The 25,521-nt window shown below is 39.4% G+C and overlaps 1 protein-coding gene across 1 annotated transcript in view; it reads right to left on the reverse strand.

Moving 5' to 3' along the window:
• Positions 1-25,521, reverse strand: part of nlgn2a (neuroligin 2a) — a 113,921-nt gene that overhangs the window by 14,836 nt on the left and 73,564 nt on the right. Inside the window, exon 4 of the mRNA XM_017472222.3 lies at positions 2,082-2,267. Within this exon, the coding sequence (XP_017327711.1) occupies positions 2,082-2,267 (186 nt within the window). The remainder of the gene's footprint in view (positions 1-2,081; positions 2,268-25,521) is intronic.

Raw genomic sequence — 25,521 nt, forward strand, 5'->3', positions numbered from 1 at the left:
TTGTAGCTAACAACTAACCAACACTCTTTTTGCTCTTTTACAACTTTTCAAATGGAAGGAAGTGGGACTCTTGTCTTCCCAGATGGCAGAGAGATTTGTAAGAAGATGCATCAACCCCAATTCTTACATCTGTCATTAAAAAAAAAAAAAGATTTTAACAAATGTCATTTGAATTTCATGCAACTGTTTGTTTATTTTTAGAGCATTTTAGCATACAAACAAATTGTATTTTAGGATAATTATAGGGGAAAGAAAGGATAAAGAACACATCTCTGTGTTATTTTTTAACATTTTTGTGTGGAAATGATCTAACACAGAGCATGTGTTAAATGTACTAACATACTGATTGTGTTGAAAGCAGCACAAAATGTGTTGTCCTTAACTACACATGCACGTGTATTAAAAATTAACACATGATGTAAAATGTATGCCTTAAAATACAGCCACAGGTGCACTCATATTTAACTCATAATTATGACAGTTAACTTTGTGTAAAGTAAAACTTTGACCCACTGGAATTCTGATATTGTGAATTAAAGCTGAAATAAATCTGTCTGAAATTGATTGTTATTTAAAAAAAAATAAAAAAATGAATAAAAAATGCTCATGTGTACAAAGTAGATGCACTATTTAACATGCCAAAAGAAATGTAAATGTGAATGAGTTGTGAAAAACTGAGATTGAATATCTTTAACCTAGGTGTATGTAAACTTTTGGCCTCAATTTTATAAGCGAGAAAAATGATGCATTAATTTGAACTTAACAAACAACAAACATTTTCTTGCCCCCCATTTAACCATTTCTATTCCTATGATTTTAGCATCCAAGTTTTCAATCACCAACCCACAATCTGAGGTTTTTATTTATTTATTGGAATTGCTGTGCATGTGTGTAAGACTGCACTCTCACTGGGTCTCCACATGCCTCTGAATTATATTACAGCTGAGTATCTTCCTAAGCGGTTTAACACCAGTAACTAAACAAAGCTGGGCTGACATGATTGGTGTCTCCATGGACAACACTTGTGAGGGCTTACCTTCTGTGACTGACAGGTCAGGGTGTGGTGAGGATGACAGTGAGGATGAGGATGTTAGGGACCAAGATGAACACTTTTTTTTTGACAATGGAGAAGAGTTGAGTGTGACAGCATGAAGACAGACACACACACACACACACACACACACACACACACACACACACACACACACACACACAACAACAACAACAGTGACAATGAGTATAGGAACTGTGAGTGGGTAAAAAACAAAACTGTTAGATCACTGAAGCGAAAACACACACACATCAAGACAAAGATGAAAAAGAGTGTTAGGTCCAGATTTCTTAAACTTTTGCATGTCTAAACACACACTGAGACTTTTAATTAAAGTTTAATTAAATTATGTCTCAATGTCTCAGAATAATGAGAAAGATTCTTGAAATTGTAACTTCTAACACTGTTGAAAGAGAGCTACACCTAATGAACAGAACACGATCGTGTTTAAACTGATATATTTTCTGTTCATATTGTATTTGGAAAAGTTTTTGAAGCGTCTAACCATCTATAATCAGCATTATACTTGACACACACTTATGCATGTGTGAGGTAACTATTAGTTTTATTCTTCAGTGAGTTCTTTGAGATCTAAACTTGCCACTGCTTTTGAAAACAAACAGCATTCATAATGACCACATTAAAATATTTCCCCCTTTACTTTACATGCGACGTACTTTACAAAACACTTCCACTAACAGCACACACTTCATTTGATTTCATAAACAAATTAGTACACTTTATTTGGTGTCTTAGTAAATCAGGGCCTTAAAGTGCAACAGTAGGAGTCCAGCAGCAAACATACCGTTAATAGCCAACACACACACACACACACACACACACACACACACACACACACACACACACACACACACCATAATAGAGACAGAATACTACATTGTTAGGATATCCATTATATTAAAAGCAGATTAATGATCCCTTGAAGCTGGGCATGATTTGTATTATATACCCAAATATATACTAACTTTTAGATAAATATTAACAAATGATGTTACACAAAGAGTCTTACCCTCAGAGTGATGGGAGAGGATTAGCAGGTTGATGCAAGTGGCTCCAGCTCCTGAGCCGAATATAGTGATGCGCTCTGGATCTCCTCCAAAATGGCCAATATTCTCATTGAGCCAGCGTAGTGCCTGGATCTGGTCCAACAGCCCATAGTTCCCTTTAGCAGATTGATCTCCAGTACTGAGAAACCCTGTGGAACAGTGAAACAAAATAACATCATCAATTTGGCAAAATTACTGCTGTTGAAACATTGGTTTTCCTGAACTTGGATAAGGATAGCATGGCCAGGAGGCAAATCACTAATATTTTATCATTTTCCTCAAAACCCATTTGTTAAGAAATCATCCAAAAGCTTGATTTTGCCTGCCAGTAACAGAAGCACTTTTGATATCCTTCAGAACAATTAGCCCAAAACCAAGGTGCAGTAAAAACTGATAGATAAACAGGACTAGAATGAGACAGAGAATCAGAGAGGGAAAGAGGGAAGGGGAAGAGAGGAACAGAGGAAACGAGAGAGGCACAGAGAGAATGAAAGAGGCACAGAGAATGAGAGAGGGACAGAGAAAATGAGAGAGGGAAAGAGGGAATGAGAGAGGGAAAGAGAGAGGGAAAGAGAGAATGAGAGAGGCACAGAGGAAATGAGAGAGGGAAAGAGAGAATGAGAGAGGCACAGAGGAAATGAGAGAGGGAAAGAGAGAATGAGAGAAGCACAGAGGAAATGAGAGAGGGAAAGAGAGAATGAGAGAAGAACACTGAATAAGAGAGGGAAAGGGGGAACCAGAGACGGTAAGAGTAAATGAGAGAGGGAATCGGAATGAGAAAGAGAGAGGGAAAGAGGGAATGAGAGAGGGAATCAAAATGAGAAAGAGAGAGGAAAAGAGGGAATGAGAGAGGGAATCAGAATGAGAAAGAGGGAATGAGAGAGGGAATCAGAATGAGAAAGAGAGAGGGAATCAGAATGAGAAAGAGGGAATGAGAGAGGGAATCAGAATGAGAAAGAGAGAGGGAATCAGAATGAGAAAGAGGGAATGAGAGAGGGAATCAGAATGAGAAAGAGAGAGGGAAAGAGGGAATGAGAGAGGGAATCAGAATGAGAAAGACTGAGGGAAAGAGGGAATGAGAGTGGGAATAGTAGTGGAAAAGATGGAGGGAGAAGGAAGGTGGAGTGTGCTGAGTATTTTGAGATGAAGAAACTGTTCCAAGTGTCTCTTGAAAATGTACATGATTAAAGTCTAACTCTGCACAAAACGCACACACACACACACACACACACACACACACACACACACACACACACACACACACACACACAGCTAATGAAAGTATAATATAAATAATAATAAAATTAAAATAATGTAGAAAGAAGGAAAGAAATAAAGAACAGCTTTCTCACACAATTTGGAGCACTAAATATACAGATAGCAAACTGCTAACAGACAAGCTTATATTTGTTTATATTTGGATTTGAATAGTTACATTTTTAGCAAATAATTTAACAGGAAGAAAAATTTTCCATTTAAAAATCCAATTTTTAAGGGCATGGGGAAGTCTATTTACAATAATAATAATAATAATAATAATAATAATAATAATAATAATAATAATGACCAACATCATCGTCAAAATCATCGTTACAGTTTCTTAGCTGTGCCTCCCAATTACTGGATAAAATGTTAATCTCTGTCTGTCTGTGTGTGTGTGTGTGTGTGTGTGTGTGTGTGTGTGTGTGTGTGTGTGTGTGTGTGTGTGTGTGTGTGTGTGTGAGAGAGCGAGAGAGAGAGAGAGAGAGAGAGAGAGAGAGAGAGAAAGAGAGACCATAATGAGTCCATAGTCAATAATCGTGATTAGACATGGACCAACTGGCCAATAAAAACAAGACAGAATTCCACTAATTTTCTCATTTTTATTTTTTCTCATCTCTCTTTCAATTACTTTCTTCTTTCTTTTAAGAATATGTCTTGTTTACTAGCTTCTTTGTTAATCTTTGTCTAAGATATGCATATTAGCACGCTCATAGTACAAAGCCATTAAACCCAAAGTCAACATTGCTATGCCATTAGGTGTATTATTCTGGATTAAATAAGAAACTGAGAAAAAAAGTCTGTAATTATTTGGCAGTTTATATCCTGAATATGTATTTTCAAAAGTTTTTGTTCCTTGTCATTGCTTGCTTTCTCTGTCTCACCTCTTTCATGGATCCTCACAATTCCAAATAATAGCACTGAGACTTATACATCTGCATATGTGTGTTTATCTCCAGAATATTTTGCTGCTAGCCAGTTTGTGAGCTGGTGGTGGTTGTGGTGTGTGTGTGTGTGTGTGTGTGTGTGTGTGTGTGTGTGTGTGTGTGTGTGTGTGTGTGTGTGTGTATGTGTATGTATGTGTTGTGTTTAGGGAAGTGGAACTGCTGGAGAGAGTCCAGTTCTACATCACATCAGGATAATTATAGGTTTGTGTTTGTTTGTTTGTGTATGTGTGTGTGTGTGTGTGTGTGTGTGTGTGTGTGTGTGTGTGTGTGTACGTGTGTGTGTGTGTGTGTGTTTATGGAAGTGAATTGGAAAGAGTCCAGTTCAACATCACGTTAGGATAATTATAGGTTTGTTTGTGTGTATGTGTGTGTGTGAGTGAGTGTGAGTGAGAGAGAGAGAGAGAGAGAGAGAGAGAGAGAGATGTGGATGGGTGGGTGGAGTGAAAATTCTTACACTCACTTTACACTACCATGATTCCCACTGTGCTAGCATGGACAAGTGTGTTGTGGCAAAACACTCACACACACACACACACACACGCACACACACACACACACACACACACACACACACACACACACACACACACACACACACACACACAGTGTCTGAGAAAGGGAGAGAGTAAACAAAAGAGAAGATTTTTTTTCTATTTTTATCCATCCATCCAAGTTAGGTGCTGCTTATCCTACACAGGGTCGTGATTGCACCTGGAGTCTATCCCTGGGGACTCAGGGCACAAGGCAGAGGACACCCTGGACAGGATGCCAGCCCATTCCAAGGCACAATCGCACAAACACTCACCCACCCATTCGCACAATACAAACAATTTAGAGATGTCAGTCACTGCAACACATGTCTTTGGACTGGGGAGGAAACCGGAGAAATCCCCGAAGCACGTAGAGAACATGCAAACCCCACCTTGCCCCCCTTATCTATTTTATATCAAACTGTAAAACATAATTAAGACAGTACTTATTACACAGAACAGAAATAATCACACAGACTATATCTCAGTCCTCATCCGCATCTCATCTCCATAGCTTATGTCTTCATCTGTATTCGGGCTGTGGAGAGTCCCACACTTTGAAGCAAGCAGATCAAACCACTATGAAGGACTTATTTTTCTCTCTGGACTAAAAGGACAATTATAAAAAGAGAGAGAGGGAATAAAAATGAGAGGAACATACGAAAGGAAAACGTCAGCTGAAAGGGTGTTCTACCCTGAACAGAGTTGGAGATGATGTGATCGAATATGATCACCCAGGATGCATGTTGACCAGATACCTATTTTAACATGTTTACTGCTGAGCATGATAAGAGGCTCAATGGATCTTTTTGTCCCCAGATATCTGACATGGCTCATTAAGTTTTATCAGTCTCAGGGTTGTTGCATGGATCAGCAGGGTGTGAAACACTTCTTACTGAGTCACCCAGGATCACAGGATCAGCCTCTCTCTCTTTCTCTCTTGCTTATTGCCATGAGACAAGACCTCTGAGGACTGCCTTATGGTGCCTCACATCTCATTGGGGATGGATTAGTAAATCCTGGGCCCCTGGGCAGGAACTCCCAGTCCCTATCCTGCTACTCATGAACCAATGCACAGAGCTCTGTACACATCGCTCCATTACATTACATTTGTGGCATTTAGGAGACTCCCTTATCCAGAGCGACTTACATTTATATATCTGAGCAGTTTATGGTTAAGGGCCTTGCTCAAGGGCCCAACAGTGGCGGCTTGGCGGTGCTGGGGTTCGAACTCATGACCTTCCAATCAGTACCCCAACGTCACCAACACATCACTCACTCACTTTCAATAAGCTCTTATCCTGGTCAGGGTCATGGTGGATCCAGAGTCAATCCTGTGGGCCTGTGGGCATGAAGCAGGAATAAATCCTAGATGGGAGACCAGCCCATCACAGGGCACAATGCACACACAAATTCACACCTAGGGGCAATTTATCTTTACCAGTCGACCTACTGTACTATTCAGAGGTGGTAGGAAACCAGAGAATCCAGAGGAAACCCACATGGTAATGGGGAGAGCATGCACAGAAACAGAAACAGTTACCTGAACTGAGTATAGAAGCTGGGACCCTGGAGCTGTGTGGCAGCAACACTATACACCGCACCACCGCAAACCAGCATACAGTTGCAATCAAAATGATTCAAAATCAGGTTTATTGTCAAAAATTTACAGACTTTCAGCTGTTTGCAATGAACAAATCAAACAAAAGCAATTGAAATGCTTCAAGTGGTTTCCCCAAATTCAACTGAAAATGCAACTTTTAATGATTTCTCCAGTTTCAAAATTATTCAACACCCTGAATAGAATCCCTCACAACACATATATGCAAAACAGGTGTTGTCTCAAGCACACCTGATGCAGCTAATCAAGGGCTTCATTAGTTGCACCAGGTGTGCTTGAGCTGGAACACATGAAATACCTGAACTGGCTAGGGGCAGAAAATAATGATACACTGGGAGGGGCAGAAAAAGGAAATTATCAATGGCTGCAACCAGATTTCTGAGAAGGCAGGTTGTGAAAAACCCTTGAGTGACTGCAAAAGACCTGCAGCAAGACTTGGTGGTAACCGACACTGAGGTTTCTGTGAGTTCACAGTATGGCGCGTACTAAATGCAGATGTTTTCCATGCCAGAGCTCTAACACGTACACCACTACTAACCCAAAAGTACAAGAAAAGTTGGCTCAAAATCATATAAATAAGACACAGAAGTTTTGGGATTCTGTTCTGTGGAACAATGAAACAAAACTTGAACTTTTCAGCACCATGGATCAGCTGTACGTATGTAGGAAGAAGAATGAAGAAAGAACACTCTGTCCACAGTCAAGCATGGTGGTGGCTCAGTGATGCTCTGGGGCTGCTTTGCATCCTCTGGCACTGGAAACCTGCAGTGTGTGGAAGACAAGATGAATTTATTGAAGTATCAGGAAATCCTAGGAGAAAACATCATGCTGTCTGTCAGGAAGCTGAAGCTTGGGTGTCATTAGAACTTCCAACAAGACAATGATCACAAGCATACCTCAAATTCCACCAAGGTTTGGTTGCTGAAGACGTCCTGGAAGATTCTACAGGGCCATCACAGTCACCTGACTTGAACCCCATAGAAAATCTCTGGTGGGATTTGAAGCAGGCGGTTGCAGCACACAAACCCAAGAATATTACTGAACTGGAGGCCATTGAGAAGATTCCTCAGGAATGCTGCCAGAAGCTGGTGTCTGGCTATGCATCTTGTATGCAGAAGGTGATAACAGTAAAAGGGTGTGCTACTAAGTAGTAAAAATGCTTGCCATGAAGGGGTTGAATAATTTTCAAACTGGAGAAGTCGTTATAAGTTGCATTTTCAGTTGAATTTGGGGAAACAACTTGAAGCATTCATTGTGTTGAACTATTTCAATTGCTTTTGTTTGATTTGTTCATTGCAAACAGCTGAAAGTCTGTAAATGTTGACATTAAACCTGATTTGCACTGGAGGTTGAATAATTTTGATTGCAACTATATGGAAAATACAATGCATACAATAGTACATTGAGTCAGTCATTACATTCATTATATTAAATTCTTTACGTTCATTACAAACTAGTGAGTGGTCCATAAAAAGATAGAAAAAAGACTTTAATCAAATTGCAACTAACGGGTGTTTAGAAATATAAACATGTTTCTTATTTGTAAGTAGTAGTGGACCCAGCAATCCTGGGATTATCTCCAATACATAGTATTGGATTATCCTATGTATTATCCCATTTCTCTCTCTCTCTCTCTCTCTCTCTCTCTCTCTCTCTCTCTCTCTCTCTCTCTCTCTCTCTCTCATCCCTCTATTACTCTTGGCCCCTGCTTTCTTGCTCCCTGCCTTGCCCTCCCAGCAGAGGTAATGGGGGATGAAATGGGGGTGACAACGAGCAATTGTAGCTAGGTTCAGCATCATGGAATACACACACACACACACACACACACACACACACACACACACACCCTGGGCCCTATTGCAACACTAAAGAATCAAAGTTGGACAGCAGACTGAAGGCTTCCACAGCACATAAATGTGTGCACAAGTGTGTGTGTGTGTGTGTGTGTGTGTGTGTGTTTGTGTGTGTGTGTGTAAAATGTGTGTAACATCACCCACACTTTTGCACCCAGCTGAAGTACTACACCCACTCAAGTCTCATCTTAAGTAAGCCGCTTCGGCCACCACATTTCCTTCATTATTAACAACTTGATTAGATTCAGATGCAAATGAACAGCCCAGAAATAAATCTCAGTGTGGACGTCACTGCCAACACTTCAGCTTTACAACTATTAAGATGGCCAAGATTCTGTTTGCACTATAAGATAAGTAAATTGAAATGTTCTTATTCTAGCTAGATATATATGGCTTTTCCATTTCACTTTACTTTACAACATTGTCAAAAGTTTTCCTGGTTAGTTTATAGATTCATGAGTAATTACATCTACATACATATGACATATCCACGTGTGCTTTGATTAGAACGACAGCTCAAATCTGATTTTTTTTGGGCATATCTGATTTGAGCAGTCAAGATTTTCTAGAGCCACGACCCTGAAGAAGGAGTAAGTGGTAGAAGATGGCTGGATGGATGGATGGATTTTCTAGAGTCTCATCATTGGAAACTTCAGAAAATGTGTCTTTTGAATTCAAGTGACACTTGTAAAATTGTCCGTAGGTGTAGATGTGTGTGTGCATGGTACCCTTAAATGGACTGCCATCCCATTTGGAGTAAATTCATCAAATGAGTGAATATTATTTCAACATAAAATTCAGATATTTGTCTACAGCAATGTACATTTGTGAACACAGACAGTCTTTGTAAAGTGAGTTAAGGTTTGGTACCCTTGTTGAAGGGCACAAAGGCAGTAACCATCAAATGGGATAAATCCTAAGCACTACAGAGTCATGGGCTACAGCACAGACTTCACAGACCACTGAGTTACTGTTCCACCAGGAACACTTCACAAATGTCATCCCTCCATTAGTCTGCACATCTGCACATCTGTGTTCACAGACAGGGAATGTTATAAATCTGTGCAACTGATACACATTTGTTTAAACTGAGAAACAGTATACATATTATACAATTACAAGTGTAATACATGCATTTTGCTGCAGTTTCTCATTTCGCTTAACCGAGTGCTGTTTCTAGAAGCTTATAATCATGTGGCTCAGGTGGTAGAGCGGGTTGTCCACTAATCGCAGGGGCGGCGGTTCAATTCCTGGCCCACATGACTCCATATGCCGAAGTGTCTTCCATGGGCAAGACACTGAAGATCAAGTTGCTCCCAATGGCAGGCTAGCGCCTTGCCTCTGTGATGTATGTGTGTGAATGGGTGGATGAGAAACAGCATAAAACGCTTTGTAGAACCGCTAAGGTTAAAAGGCGCTATATAAGTGCAGATTTATAATCAACATGCTTTACTTCAACTGTGTCTGTGAATGAAAATAGAACAAACGTGTATGATTAGGTTGCAGTGTGAGGAACACCTGTCTAGCTGTAATAGAGAAACACAACCACTCCCCCATTTGATTAGAAATTTCACAAATCTGAGTGCAGCATTTAATAAGAGCATTGTTTGCATGCAATAAATATTTCTTATATGCTTCTAGTCCAGGGGTGTCCAATCTTATACACAAAGGGCCAGTGTGGGTGCAGGTTTTCATTCCAATCAAGCAGGAGACACTCAGGTGTGGCTTCTTCTTGGTTGGAATGAAAACCTGCCCTTTCTGGATAAGATTGGACACCCCTGTTTTAGCCCCTTTTAGGCATAACATCGAACTAAAAAAAAAAAGAACAACATTAAAATAATGGATAAATCTGAATTATAAATGAGAATACATTGCAGTCAGGGGTTAACTTAGGGTATACGTGAATGGCTGAGCCCTAGTTCTATAATTTGATGTAAATGTAAATCATAACACACTGTATTGGTTATAATAATAATGATTGTTATACAGTGTCATTCTGCTTAATGGAGAAATGAATTCTTTTCAAAAGTGAAATGTTGCTGTGCTGTGTAAATACACTTGATAATTTAAGCAAAATGTGTTCAAACCTTTTGCTTTACTGAATCGTGTGCCATTGCCAGAAAGGAATACGATATTTTATTAGTATTTTTAAGCCAAAACAAGGAATACTGAGACATTAAGGTCTAGCTATGCAAATGTAGTTAATCGGAACCCTGCAGACGTAATCAGAAACCTTTTCTTTAAAACAAAAAAAATCAGTAGACTGATTGGTGCTGTTCCTATATTGTTGGTTTCCCATCTTGTAAATCCCATTTTAGCCCCAGTTTTCTATTTTTCTAATGTCATCTAGCCAGTAATGCCCTGTGTAGGTGTGCTAAAGCTTCTTGTTTGTTAATTGGGCCATCTGTGTCCATGAACAGCTATTGTGTCAGTGGATTTGTATGACTACCACCACAGTACTATATGACTCAACTTTCAGCATTTCTCACTGTCTTCTCTTTCCCTTTGGAGGTCCACTGGAGCTGAACCAAGCACATGCTGAGAAAATCCCAGCTCATACAAATCTATTATATTGCAGAATAATTAAAATATGCAAATATTATGATAAACCAACACGTTTCATCCCAACAGCAGTGATTGTGGCAGATTCTGCTGACTGTGGAGAATATTTGAATGTATCTGTCAGACAAAAAGGCCAAGTGCATCCATATGCACCAAATGAAGAGGCCTGAGGAGGATTTGTGTGAGTATGTGAGATTATCCATTTATCTGCACATGATGCAAAGAGGTAGAAGTTTTGACCATGAGGTTTATAGCTGCCAGAGGAAAACTGAAACAGGGCATTTTGCGATTCTCCCATTCCTCATTCTTTTAACATCACCAGCACTCTGATGTCTTCACAAAAATTAAAGTGAATAATAAGCCTTTTAACAGAATTATTCTGGATTGAAAGTTTATTCCCACAATCTAGCTATTTCTATTTACACTGTGCCTCAAGGCTAACACTTTTACAGCAGCAATATTAAGGTGATACTAAGATATAGTACACAGAGAACCACGATGAAATCACCATAGAAATACATATAAGTGTAATACAAATAAGGGACACAATAAGTGTCAAATGAAAGGAAATAATGAACATAAATGTGGCTTATTAAAATGTTGGGCTGAATTTGTGAGCATCCATGAACCACAAGAAAAACCACAAGAGAACTGTACTGGAGGGATGAACACCATTCCAAAAGATATTCTCTCAATTAATGTTTTGTTGATTTTTCAACAGGGCTGAGATCTGGTGACTGTGAAGGCAATAGCAATATGATTTAAACCATTTTCACACCCATTTGTTCAGCCATTGTGGTCTGTGGATGGACACACTGTCATCCTAGAAGAGAATGCTCCTAGCAGGAGAGAAATTTTCATCATAGGATTAAAGTGATCGCTCAGAATAACTTTGTGTATGTCCTCAGCTTAGTGTCTTAAGCACATTTATCCAGAATGAGGTGAATAAAAAAAAAAGAAAAGAAAAGTCTGATAGAAGTAAAAGGTCTAGAGGAGAGAGTGATGTAAGAGAGAAAAGAGCACTTTTGTAAAAGATAGCCCAGCAAGAGGAAAAGTGCTTTCTTTCAAAAATGCTGCCTGGAGTGATACAATTCCAGATAGACAAAGAGCTAAAATCTACTTTCAAACAGTCACATAGTGAGTGATTTTTGTGACCTCTGTTTTCTGAGGTCCCCACAGTACATTCTTCTTCAGCCAAGAGGTAGGTCACAGTAATCACACTAACAGTGTGCCCAGTGCTTTAGCTGAAAACTCTTGTCATGACTTGGAACAATTCAGATGAAATAGCACTCATCATTTAGCACTTGAGGGCCAGAGTGTTTTTATTTTATCTTATCTATGAACTGTAGTCCATGTCCATTGCAAAGGTCAGATCACAGGGAGTCATGGCAAATCCCATAAGCAAATACAGAAAGAGAAAACAAAATAGAAAATAGAAAACAGTGGAAATAAGAAAGGACTATGTTGAAGCATACATCTTTTGATGCACAAAACCTGGACACATCCTCATTCAGGCAACCCGGCCAGAGGTGACTGAGCCCCGGCCTGTGTCCAAGTAACCTCCTCCAATCCTTTTTGCTCTTTAGCCAGAGCCACCTTGAGGCTTTCTCTGCTGCCTCTGAGTTGGAACTAATGGCTCTCATTCTATTTAGCCCAGTAATGCTTAGAGTGCCACAGGCCAGTCCCTCAGTATGAACCCCATACAACCCTCTTTATAGGCATGCACCTTGACATCCAACCTTTCCTGCAACAGTCCACTAGCAGCTCTTCCTATTTAGCTTTCTTCCTCTCCTGTCCCTCCACCACCCTCTCCTCCTAAGGTACAATGAACTCCAGCAGGATTATCTCTTTGGTGGTCTCTGTGATCAGGGTAATGTCTGTACTGAAGTCTGGGTTATGTGCAGTGGGATCTTCAGCTATGTTTCCAAGTGAACTATCATCATCCAGTCATGTGATGAGGTAAGCAAACACATAGGGCAGAGATTATGCTTCTGCTTCGGGCGCTTCTGGTCATCCAGCTTCCTCCTGCACCAGTCTCTGCTGCTCCTTCCTATTGCTTGTGTCATAATGGGCTGCGGTCACACTACCCAGACCACTCTTGCCTTGCACCACTCTCCCTAGGAGAACCTTATGCTGCAGATGGGACTCTGCCATCCTGCATCAGCCGCCATCCACTTCCTCCCAGTCCTCACTATGATGCCTGTGCTAGCCACTTTGGGGTTACCTGATTCTGTGTACTGTTGCTATTCTCATGCCCATGTCACAATGCACTCCTCCTTGACAGATCTGAAAGGGAGCTTGAGTTTATTGCTGTTTCCATACAGCATGATGCTGCTCAAGCTGCAAGGTAATCCCAGCCACCTACTGCTGACCTTCCTCTCAAAAAAAGTATTTCACCAGAGAGATGGGGATGTTGTAGATCAGCAGGGGCCAGAGTATTCTTGAAAGGTTCGCATGCTGATAGATCCAGGCCATGAATTTTCTGTGGAGACCAGATCTGTTGACAGACCTCAAGGTCAGCACAGGTAGCCTTGCTGGAATCTGCATCCTTTAGACTACTGCTGAATACCTTTCCTGGGCTCTTTCTGATGGTGGGGATCTGCTCGCCACACACCTTGAAGCAGAACTTCTCTATGACCATGTGAAGAATGTGCTAAATTCTGAGTAAGTTGAGCTCAAGATCAAACCCAGCACCCTGGATCTTTGAGATAACAACATTACCAGGTGCTCCACTGTGCCATCCCAGATTTTATAATGTTCATAATTTTCACTGCTTATGCTAACGAATTCACTGACATGAGCTCAATTGAAAGGATAACCTTACCTTTTAGAGTGCAATCCTAAACTTCCTACATAGAAATATTTGAAGGGCATATCGTTGAATAATTTATGGGCTCAAATATATGCTTATCTACCTCACTCTGCAGTCATATACAGTGGATGTAACTCATTCTTGAATCTTGAGTTTTCCTTTGATCTGCACATATACAGCTGAACTACTTTCACTCCATTCTTCATATTAGAACAAACACATCTTAACTAATTTCATTTGACTCTATTACCACCCGCCCCCTTTTTTTATTAGTGGACTTGCAACAGTTGATGAAAGCTCAGAGAAAATTGGGCAGTAACAAATGAAACATGAACAGAAAACAAGCTCCTATAAATGAATATGTGTTGGAGCAGCTAAGCAGAGGAGGTGTTCCTTGCAGGCACGTCCTCCAGAGCAAAAACGCTTGGCCCCTTGAGCCCTTGAGCCACACACTCTGCTGTTGCTTGGCAACCATCAATTGCTATTGAGACGAGAGACGAGATGCACCATCTCCAAATAAAGGAAAAACCCTCTATGTCCATCTTTCTGTCTGTGACACTGTGTGTGTGAGTGCGCATGCAAGAGAGCGTGTGAGTGTGCCAGACCATGGGCTCGGGGCTAGATTTGTACTTAGAGTGGCAGCCTGTCAGTCCACTCATGAATATGCAGCAAACGATTCGGCAACTCCGAAAGCAGAGAGATAGATTGAGGGGGAAGTGCAGGAAACATGAATAAGAGCGAGAATGAAGATGTGAGGATGGAACAGAGATTTCAGTCTTAGTTCTGCTGTGATCAGTCCCCTTTGTACCTAGTTCACTAATATACCTTAACACTCTACACACGTGTGTACACATGTTCACGTACATGTACACACACATACACAGACGTACATACACATACACGCACGTATACGCACGCATGCACACACGCACACGCGTGCACACACACGCACCTACACTGTTATATCTTTAGGGGGAGTTACTGCTCCACTAAGCAGGCACCTGCACCAAAACCTCACCCTAAATTTATCATCAGTAACAAATAGTAGGAAACATTGGGGCTCTTTTACAAACAGAAGTCACATTATTGTGTTAAAAAGCAAATGGCGTGAATATTATAAACATTCTCAGACATTCAGTCAATTAAAGAGAGAAAAAAAATAAATAAAATGAGCCTCAGCATGACCTTCCACTTTAAACATAAATACATAAATACAGTGAACATATATGCCCCCAAATTCAGTTTAAATTATTTACTCTCATTCTCACCCTCAGTTCACACACACACATGCACACGCAGAACAATACTGAGATCTAATGGGGTGGGTCTCGTTCCAGGCTGGGTAAAGCTGAAAAGCTTTATGGAAATGAGAAATTCATCGTTTTTTCATCACTTATATTTCAGTTTGACACACCAGAGTTATTACTCTACTAATTAGCTCCGAGGTCATTTCAGGAAAAAAATTAAATCAGACCCTGATTATAATGAGAAAATGATGATAGGTTCATTAAATATGATGATGGCACTGATTAGCTAAAGACTAAGGAGCTTTATTTTCAATACCCAATCAATGAGATATAGCGAGAGAGTGCAAGGGATGAAACCAAAACACAGAGATTCAAGCATTAAAAAAAGACATCAGGCTCCTTTAATGGATGTAAACATAGCGATCAACTTTAGCAGTTCCATTAGCAGTAGCAGTACGCTAGGATAACCGACTTCTACTGATGACTGAAGTTGGCTCGTTTTGAAAGTGAATAGCAGAAGACTGGAAGCCGCGATCTTATCTAACCTCCTAATTACGGCCTTTTATTTGGACAGTCTCATTACAGCCAATAGCACAGCAGCTCAATTTTCTCTATTCATAAGATGATTTGAGCACGACTTAATACACACAGACTTCTAATCCCTGGGCCTTCACTCCCTTGCCTCTATATACTGAACTGATCGATATGGATGAAGAGACCACATAAATACACTGTGAATAAAACAGAGGAGCTTGGCTGAAAAAAAGAACTTTAACTGTGAACCGTGATAGTGCTGTGTCATGTTTTCTTCTTTTTCAGAAGAAAACCTACTGATATTACGAGGATTAAAGTTTTAAAAATTCATGCCCACTTTGTTTAATACAGCTTGTTTGGTGTGTGTGTGTGTGTGTGTGTGTGTGTGTGTGTGTGTGTGTGTGTGTGTGTGTGTGTGTATTCTGTAGGTCTGATGCAATCTCTTCCTTGGCTGCCGCCTTGCTGATGTCATCACATTAAACCGAACCTGATGATGGAGGTGAATAGCCCCCCCTCCCCTTCCTCTGTAATCTTGTACAGCTCTCTCTTGTCAGCACTCATCCTGCAGCACACAGATCTCCAGCACATCTAAAAAAAATCCTGAAACAGGAAAGCCAGCAACAGAATTTCCTCCCTTTCTGTAGCATTTACTCAACATTAAAGCAATGTCGCAACAACATCCACAGGGGAACCACAGCACATTGGACAAAAGACTAGACACAGCAGCCATTGTTCTTGGAAATACAAAGATTGGCTGTGTCTTTGTGTGTGTCTGTGTTTGTGTGTGTGTGTGTCTCTGTGTTTGTGTGTGTGTGTGTGTGTGTGTGTGTGTGTGTGTGTGTGTGAGAGAGAGAGAGAGAGCGAGAGAGCGAGAGAATGTGCCAGTAACAGAAAAAATCCACCCCCATTAAAGGTATCCTACACATATAATATCAACAGGAGGAGAAGTGAAGGAGAAAACATCTCCATGTGTATGTGTGTATGTGTATGGTAGTCTCCACTGTACATCAATCACATTGCAATGGAAAGGCCATTCTATGTAAAACTTACTCTCTCCAGCATATACTGATACCAACTCCGCTGTATGCCCCTGATTCACCATTTCACAAAGTTGAGTAGAATATGACTTTGCATAACAATTTAAGCATGAAAATCAAACCAGTGGATTAGATTATTAATTAATATCAATAGTTTGTAAGCTAACAAAAATTATGCTTTTTGAGTCATGTTCTTGACAAATCTTAATTAATGCAAAGACAAGGACTTGAGCCCTTATATACTTGCAGCTTGACTTGGAGTTTAAAGCTTCTGTTGGGCAGCAATGTTATTTTTGGAGAGCAGTGGCTTTATCCTTGCAACCCTGCCATGCACACCACTTTTGTTCAGTGTTCTCCTGATGGTGGACTCATGAACATTAACATTAGTCAAAGTGAGAGTGGCCTTTAGTTGCTTAGAAGTTACCCTGGGTTCCTTTGTAACCTTGTGGACTATTACACGTCTTGCTCTTGGAGTGATCTTTGTTGGTCGAACACTCTTGGAGAGGGTAACAATGGTCTTAAATTGCCTCCATCTGTCTGACTGTGGATTGGTGGAGTCCAGACACTTTAGAGATATTTTTGTAACCATTTCCAGCCTGATGGGCATCAACAACTTTTTTTCGGAGGTCCTCAAAAATTTCCTTTGTTCAAGCCACGATACACTTCCACAAATATGTTGTGATCAGATCAGACTTTCATAGATCCCTATTCTTTAAATAAAACAGGGGGGTCACTCACATCTGATTATCTATCCCATTGACTGAAAACACCTGACTCTAATTTCACCTTCAAAGTAACTGCTAATCCTAGAGGTTCATATACTTTTGCCACCCACAGATATGTAACATTGGATCCTTTTCCTCAATCATTAAATTACCCAGTATAATATTTTTTGTCTCATTTGTTTAATTGGGTTGTCTTTGTCTACTTTTAGGACTTGTGTGAAAATCTGATGATGTTTTAGGTCATATTTATGCAGAAATATAGAAAATTCTACTGTATACTGTAAAACCACTGTATACTTGCAGCTCTATTTCGACTTTAAAGCTTGACTTGCAACTTGCCAAAGATTTCTTATTCAAACTGCAAGCATAAAATCGATATTTTCAGGTCTTATCTATTCTAAGAATTATGCATCAATATGAAATAAAAGAGAATGGTTACATATATATAAAAAAAAAGTCAGATAGTGTCAGAATAGCCAACATTAACATACAATGTTAATGTTGGCTATTTCAGGTTGAAAAGGCAAGTTAATAAAATTAGGTGACACAGGTTACGTTAAATTCTGCGAGTTTGTTAATATGTAGCTAACATGGCCACTGGATTTTACATGCAGACAATAAGAGTCAAAAATTCTCTAGGATTCAGGACTCAACTTTTTCAAGAGGTTTATTAAATCTCGATGATCACTCGCACCTTAGCTGCCGGAAGATCCATCCATCTTCTACCGCTTACTCCTCTTCAGGGTCACGGGAAACCTGGAGCCTATCCCAGGGAGCATCGGGCACAAGGCGGGGTACACGCTGGACAGAGTGCCAGTCTATCGCAGAGCACAATCACATACACACTCACATTCATACACTACGGACACTTTACACATGCCAATCAGCCTACTATGCATGTCTTTGGACTGGGGAAGGAAGCCGGAGTACCCGGGGGAATCCCCCACAACACCCTGGACCCTGGAGGTGTGAGGAGAACGTGCTAACCACTAAGCCACCGTGCGCCCGGCTGCTGGAAGATGTTTCTTTCTTTATCACCTCTAAGACTGCACACTGCAGTATTTATATAATTATATTTTTATATTATATAAATACATAATTCCTCATATGATCCTTCATGACTACATTAGCAGCGATATGTAACATACAGTATATGGAAAGGAGGCTTTGATGCAGTATCACGCAGAACTGATCTGCACAGTGGAAAGACACACTATGATATGAAATGCTGAGAAATACTCTTAAACCACACTATGGATATTAGTAGGAGTATCACACCAGCATGAGAGCGGCGAAGGCCTTTCCAACTTCCTGTCAGGAGTCATGACCTTCAAGTGTCGATCAACCCACTTGACCTTAGAAGGCATGAATGAACATGACTCGGTGAACACGGTGAGCGTCGACCCCATTCCCGACACCTTTAAAAAGTCGATTCTCGCATTTGCCTTTCTAATGTGCATCATCGTTTAGATTCTGTACCGGAATCCTGGCACGTGCTAACTTTTCCATGCATAGAGAGATGGAACTGAAAATAAATTGATATGTCTCTATCGCTGCCCTTAACTTGGGTTAAGGGCAGCCCCAATTTGCATCTCAGCCCTTGACCTGGCACAAGGATCACATGTTATTAAAGTGAATATGAAATAAAGAGACAGAAAGGGAGTATGTGAAATCCTCACCTCTGATATGCCCTTGAAGCAAAGGCCTGTAAAACACTTGCTAATGTTCCTGAGAACTAGACGTCTTTTCACTGCATCAGATGCGATGTGGGCAGCATCACCTCCTGGGACTGCTCATGAGAGCTCAACGTGACAAACTCTGAAAGCACCAGTTAATAATAGATCTACTGATCGTGTTTGCTGAAAGTTTTTTCCCCAACTCCATTGTGTATGTGTTATCGCAGCTCTCGCACTTTAAGTTTTACCAAGTTGGGCGCGTTGGGGGTGGGGTAAGGGGTTGATCTTTTTTTTTTTAAATGGCATGGCTGTTACCAAATGACAACACTTGAGTGCTGGGTTTTCTTTATAAAGATACGTTGATGGCAGCTAACTAATGAGATATGCTGCTGGGATTTAGGATGCCATCGCTCGATAGAAAAAGGCCTCATATCATGTAGGATTTGACTGCAGCTCCTTACCTAAAATAGCTTTTTCTCCAAAAGGAATGGCCTGCCATTTGGGATGCAGCTGTTGTATTAAAGAAAGAGCGATAAGACTTGCTTAAAGAATGAACATCTGAAAATGATATCGGAGGTCAGTCCCCTCAAAGGGTTTTAACCACACATCAGTACAGACTTCACAGTAGCAGACTTTAATAGTGGCTCTATATCAAGTATATCAGACCACCCACATAATTCAAGTGGAACAATCCTACTTCTGACACCAGCACACATTCAACAGAATCGCTAGAGCTAGTTCTGATGACAAAGCACAACTTAATAGTCTAATTTTGTTCCTGGAATAGAGGTCTCTAAAGCTTAGAGGGATCTCCAAAAAGCTGAGAAAGTAAGAAAAAAATCTCCATATGAGAGAACATGTCCTGGAATATAAGGCCCATTTAAAAGGGCATGATGGAAAAGCATATTTTCGCATAGCCACTGAAACATTGTGCTCCGTTTGAGGGTCTGTGCGAAAGAGATTTATACCAAGCACTGGAGACTTTAAAGTGCAACATGTCCTTTCATTTTTGTTATTATATCAATTTTCATTTCCCTCCATACCTCATGTGGGGCAATACATCCTCTCTGTACAGTATTTTCCCTGTGAATAACATGACCACCTGGGGAGTTTAACAGCATTCAGCTGTAATGTAATGCTATTATCTATATACAGTATGTATCTGTTTAGTGCTAGTGCTCAAAATATCCAAGTCTATATCTGTATTCAGATTTAACCCAGAAGTAGTCATGCTCTGGACTGGAAATAGAAAAATAACATTTTCATTTTCTTTAACGGGGCAGCTGTGGCTCAGGTGGTAGGTCCTTGGGCAAGACACTGCAGCTCTGCTACCATTGGTGTGTGTGTGTGTGTGTGTGTGTGTGTGTGTGTGTGTGTGTGTGTGTGTGTGAGTGTGTGTGTAAACCAGTGTAAAGCACTTTGTAGAACCTCTAAGGTTAAAAAAGTGCTATATATGTGCAGACCATTTACCATCATGTAATTTAATTAAATTTTTTATACCACTGAACAAAATCCCAGGACTTTTGGAAATAAGAAATGTGTTTTTCTTTTACAAATTATAACAAATAGCAATTTACAACTTTAAACAACTATTAAACTTGTACAGTTCCTCAGCTACTTCCCTCAAGTTCAAAATCAGTCTCAAACTAATGCCCTGTGGACCTTAACATGACTGAGTAAGGGAGGAATCAAGCTTTAAAAAACAATGATGTCTTTTGCATCAAGGAAATCAATGAACTGTTTATTATTATTATAATTTTACATTTATTATTATTATTATAATTATTATTTTTACAGTTGACAACACTAGCCACCCAATAATATATTTAAAAAAAAAAATCAGATTTAGTTTTAGGATTTGTCATATTTCGGAAAGATCAGAAAAGTTCTCTGGATGTGCTATAAGATTCTACTACAACGCTAGGATGCGGTGCTGCGGTGGCATTTCGTTATTGAAAAAAACTTTTGTTTGAATACCAATACTATTTTTAAAATACAAAAAAAAAAAAAAAACATGATCAATGAAGGTACAATTTAATATTTAGAAAATTAATTCAGTGATTATTTTTTGGAGCGCCGGCTGATATATGCTGCTCTGTGCACAGCTTGTGGACTGTGTGTGCTATGGAGTGGCGGCTCTATAGATAAAAGCATATTTCTTTGTGAATTTCTGGCCAGCTTGTCCAGAAATATGGTAAAAATATGTCTGTTTTTTTTCTGGTAAAAATATGTTTGTTTTTTTTTGTTTTTTTTTTAGCTCAGTAAGACAGTGACAATAGAGAAAAAAATGAATGTTGTCTCTGTCTTGCAAGTGTCATATGCACACTCTTATGAAGTATGAAAATCTCCCCCTTGCATGACTTTTTTCTTGTGTTCTGTGGGATTCTTGCCCTGATACACATCTCTAGTCTCACCTATTATTCATATCTATATTTGTTTCAAACAAATGATCTGTTCAATCCAAATACTAGAATCATATTTGGCTACATCCCTAGCACACAGACAGAAAATGTCTTTAATGCCAAGAGTCAGTCAGTATTGCTAAATGCAATATCACCCATTTACATAAAAAAAATTCATTCATTTACATAAAGAATTTAGGAACCTGTGTCAAAAAGAAATATTTTTTACTATATTAATATTAATACTTTTCTAAATACCGCTGTCATTTCTTCAGCCATAACCACTGCTCTAGTCCTCTGAGGAAGAATTATTACAAGTTATTGTTATGAAGTGTATGAGAGCGTGCACTAATAATCAATTCAATTCAATTTGATATGTATGGTGATTTTAACAATGGTCTTTGTCACAAAGCAGCCATCACTGTCTTAAATGCACGTCATATTTGACACAAACACACATTATAAGAACATGCTCACAGTGACCTCAGCACACAGGTACACTGCCATGTCAGAGCGATAATGGGATTTAAATTGTTCAATATCACCCCTATTATATGTAGCCCTGACTTGTCCCTCTATAAGTCAATGCCAAATGTGCTCTTCTAGAGAACAGGCATGCACATCTTGTCCTGCACTCTTCAAAGTCTCACTCATTCACATTGGGATTCAGGTACTCATCTCCAACCCTATTCAATAACTGCTCAAGTCCTGCTCTTGTTTAGCTCCAGGGACAACTTACCACATCTCACAGGGCCACACTGTCCTCTTTCCTCAACAAATTAAAAACAGATCTACATTTATTAGTTAAGCTAGAAACAGTGCCTTTTTTTTTTTTTTTTTTTTTTTTTTTTTTTTTTTTTTACTAGGGCTTATCAAACCAAGAAAAAATAACTTTATATAAGGTAAGGGTGTAACTCAATGCCACTATCAGTATCTGTATTTGTTTACCGCTCCAAAACTTAAGTTAGCATGGCCTAAATTGGAAGTACCCCAACCACCTTTTTTTTTTTTTTTTTTTAAGAAATATATAGATATGTACAAGACAATATTTTCTAATACATTGTATTGGTTCTATTTTTCAAAATATAAACAAACTAGAGGGCTTGGTGGCTTAGTGGTTAGTATGTTTGCATTGCAACTGCCTCTGCCCTGTGTGCTCAGTTTGCATGTTCTCCCCACGCTTTGGGGGTTTCCTCTGGGTTCTCTGGTTTCCTCCCCCATCAAAAGACATGCATTGTAGGATGATTGTCATTCCCAAATTGTCATTAGGGTGTGTGATTGTGCCCTGCGATAGGTTGGCACCCAGTCCAGGTTGTCCCCCACCTTGTGCCCCGAGTTCCCTGGGATAGGCTGCAGACTCCCCTGTGACTTTGTTCAACAAGTGGTATGAAAAATGGATGGATGGATAAACAAAATAGTAACCATGGTGGACCTGACCAGTCAGTTACTAAGGCTGAATGAATTAATGAATGCATCATCGCCCTTCATGTTAAATAATGTGGTCTTTCTTTGTCCCCCAAGCTATATACAGTATCTAACTGTTTGCCTTCTGTGCCTTTTTGGTTGATGAAAAAACAAACAACAAAAAATAAAAAACAAACAAACAAAAATCTAAATGAATAGTGTGCCTCCTATTTGTTTCTGTTCAGATCTTAGAACCCTGGGTTTCAGTGAAATCTATTACATTATAGTGTAGACTCTGTGAGTGTGTGTGCCCTAAAAAAAGAGAATTATTTAGGAATCCTTGCTGCAGTTTGGGTAATTGTCCAGCGCACCGGCAGGATGTAATGTAAAGAAAACAAAGCTGAAATATTCAAAGGCCCTTGTATTTAACGTGTAAAGTCCAGTGAACTTCAGTGAGACCTCCTGCTGCACTGAGGTTCCTGACCTTTAGGAACACACTGAAAAATTTGGTGCCTTATTATTTGAACCACTCAATACATGACTCTCATCCTCTGGGTACAGGACAGAAGGTATCTTTCCTCTGTAAATACACACACACACACACACACACACACACACACACACACACACACACACACACACATATGATACAAATCGATCTGTGCCTCCAAGGCTCTGGAAGCAATCAGAAGGTGGTGATTGGCAACGTTTTTGCTTCCCAGGTCTGTCCAATTTATTATTATCAACCTTTTCTTCACTTCCTTTCTTTCACCCTATTTTACCTGAGTCAATCATTGAGCAGAAATCTCTAGTGTAAAATTGGCTTTCAGTGTAACAGTTCTTCCCCAAAAACAATTTGAATGTGATATAATCAATATGGAGGTGCTACCAACTGGAAGAAAGTACCAATATATGCTGTAGTAACTGAGGACCTGAGCATGGAAAGAGAAGGCTAAGGGCTAAAACATCTAGAATGGCAGGAGTTAACCTACAGATGGACAGATACCAGTGTTGCTCTTCTTTCCTACCAGGTCTGGCCCCTTGAGAAAGACTTCTGCATTGACCCTTACCTTCTTTTCATGTATGAAAAAGTGTTTTTGATATTTCTTCCAGCATACAACTGCCTTCGTATTTTGTTCTGTATTTTGATCTACCAAACGAATTGCTTAGTTCACTTTGATATGCACTACCTCTAGTCAGTAAAGATCTCCCCGTTTTCACTTTTTAAAGGCACGAGCAGTTTCCATAACCGATAGCCTTGATCTTGACAGGACCACCACCAGCAGTGAATCACAGAGAAAAAAGGTACTTGTTCACTAAGTACAGTTCAGGCTGTGATGAGAGAAATAAACCTCTGTGTTGCTTGAGGCATTAATATGTTAATAATCCTTAAAAAGGAGCAATGTTCACAAAGATTACACCAATTTGCTGCTGTATTTTAAAATTCCATTAAGCAAAACTTTCCCAAGTGATCTGTTACCGTTCTCTGTAAAGTTCTAGAATATTATACTGGCAGCAGGGTGTGTAATATGCATGAACGTCTTTAGTAAAAACCTAATCACTTACAGCCTGTAGACATTGTCCTGATATGTTATTAACTGGCATGGAACAAGAAAATAGAAGGAAGCTCTGTAATGCAATGTTAAAAAGATGGTTAACAGCTTCTATTCATACTGATTCCGCATTGAGTCACATGTCTACACTGTGTCGTTTACAGTATGGAACTATGTGTACCTGTTTTTCCAAAATGTGTTTTTCCTATACATGATTCAAGCCATAAAAGCTTTGATTATTAGGCAAAGTTGTATAAACAGGATTTTAGATGTTTAAACCCCCATTATCTTAAAAGCATTGTTATTTCATTGCTCTGTCTGTGCTTAATTGCTTTTTGTATACATTTACATTTAGCCATTTATTCATCTGGCATACGCTTTTGTCTAGTGAGACTTTACAAAAGTTTAAACAGCTTAATGTGTAATAATGCACAGTAGGGATATAATTGAATAAGAATACATTATAGAAAATGAACAGATAATGTATTTTAAGCAGATACATATACAGATTTAAAAAAAAATTATATTATTAGAAATCTTGTCCAAAAGGTTCAAAAGGCATCTGGTTGAAACTGGATGTGTGTATTGGGGGACTCAACAAACAACAACAAAGAAGGTTTTTACTTATTTATTTTACAGGCGCAATCAGTTAAATATGAAGCTCGCAGGACATACATGACCACGTTCATTAGGCTACCATGAATGTGTAACATTCATTAATTCATCCTCAGTCAGGGTCATTGGGATTTAAATTAGGCCTCTAGTTTATTTCTATTTTAGAAAATAGAACCAGTTAAATTTGTTTGAAAATATTGCAGGCAGGTGTGAACAAAAATAAGTGCATGAGTGGGATTAAAAAACAGTTCCACGCATCTGTACTTCACACCAGTTTTGAACTTGAGTGATGTAGCTGATTTTGAGGAACTGTCAGAGCCAGAATTTATACACCATGCTGACAGTGCTATTTCTGGGTATTTTCCACAGGATTCTTCAGTGTTTCGAAAGAAATAGTGTTAGGGTTCATATAAAAGCAAAACAAAAAAAACAAAAACAAAAGGAAAAGGAAAACCTATTCCAGTTTAGGCCATGCACACTTATATTTGGAGCACTAAAGATATACAGTTATAGATAGTGGCATTGTCGTACACCCATAATACACAGTACTTAAAGAATCTATAAAGATTTATGACCTATAAACTAGAGGCTAACTCTGTACTGATGCAAAAGTGGTCTAGCAGTT

This window comes from Ictalurus punctatus, chromosome 7, assembly GCF_001660625.3.
Source record: "Ictalurus punctatus breed USDA103 chromosome 7, Coco_2.0, whole genome shotgun sequence".
In the NCBI taxonomy this organism is placed as follows: Eukaryota; Metazoa; Chordata; class Actinopteri; order Siluriformes; family Ictaluridae; genus Ictalurus; species Ictalurus punctatus.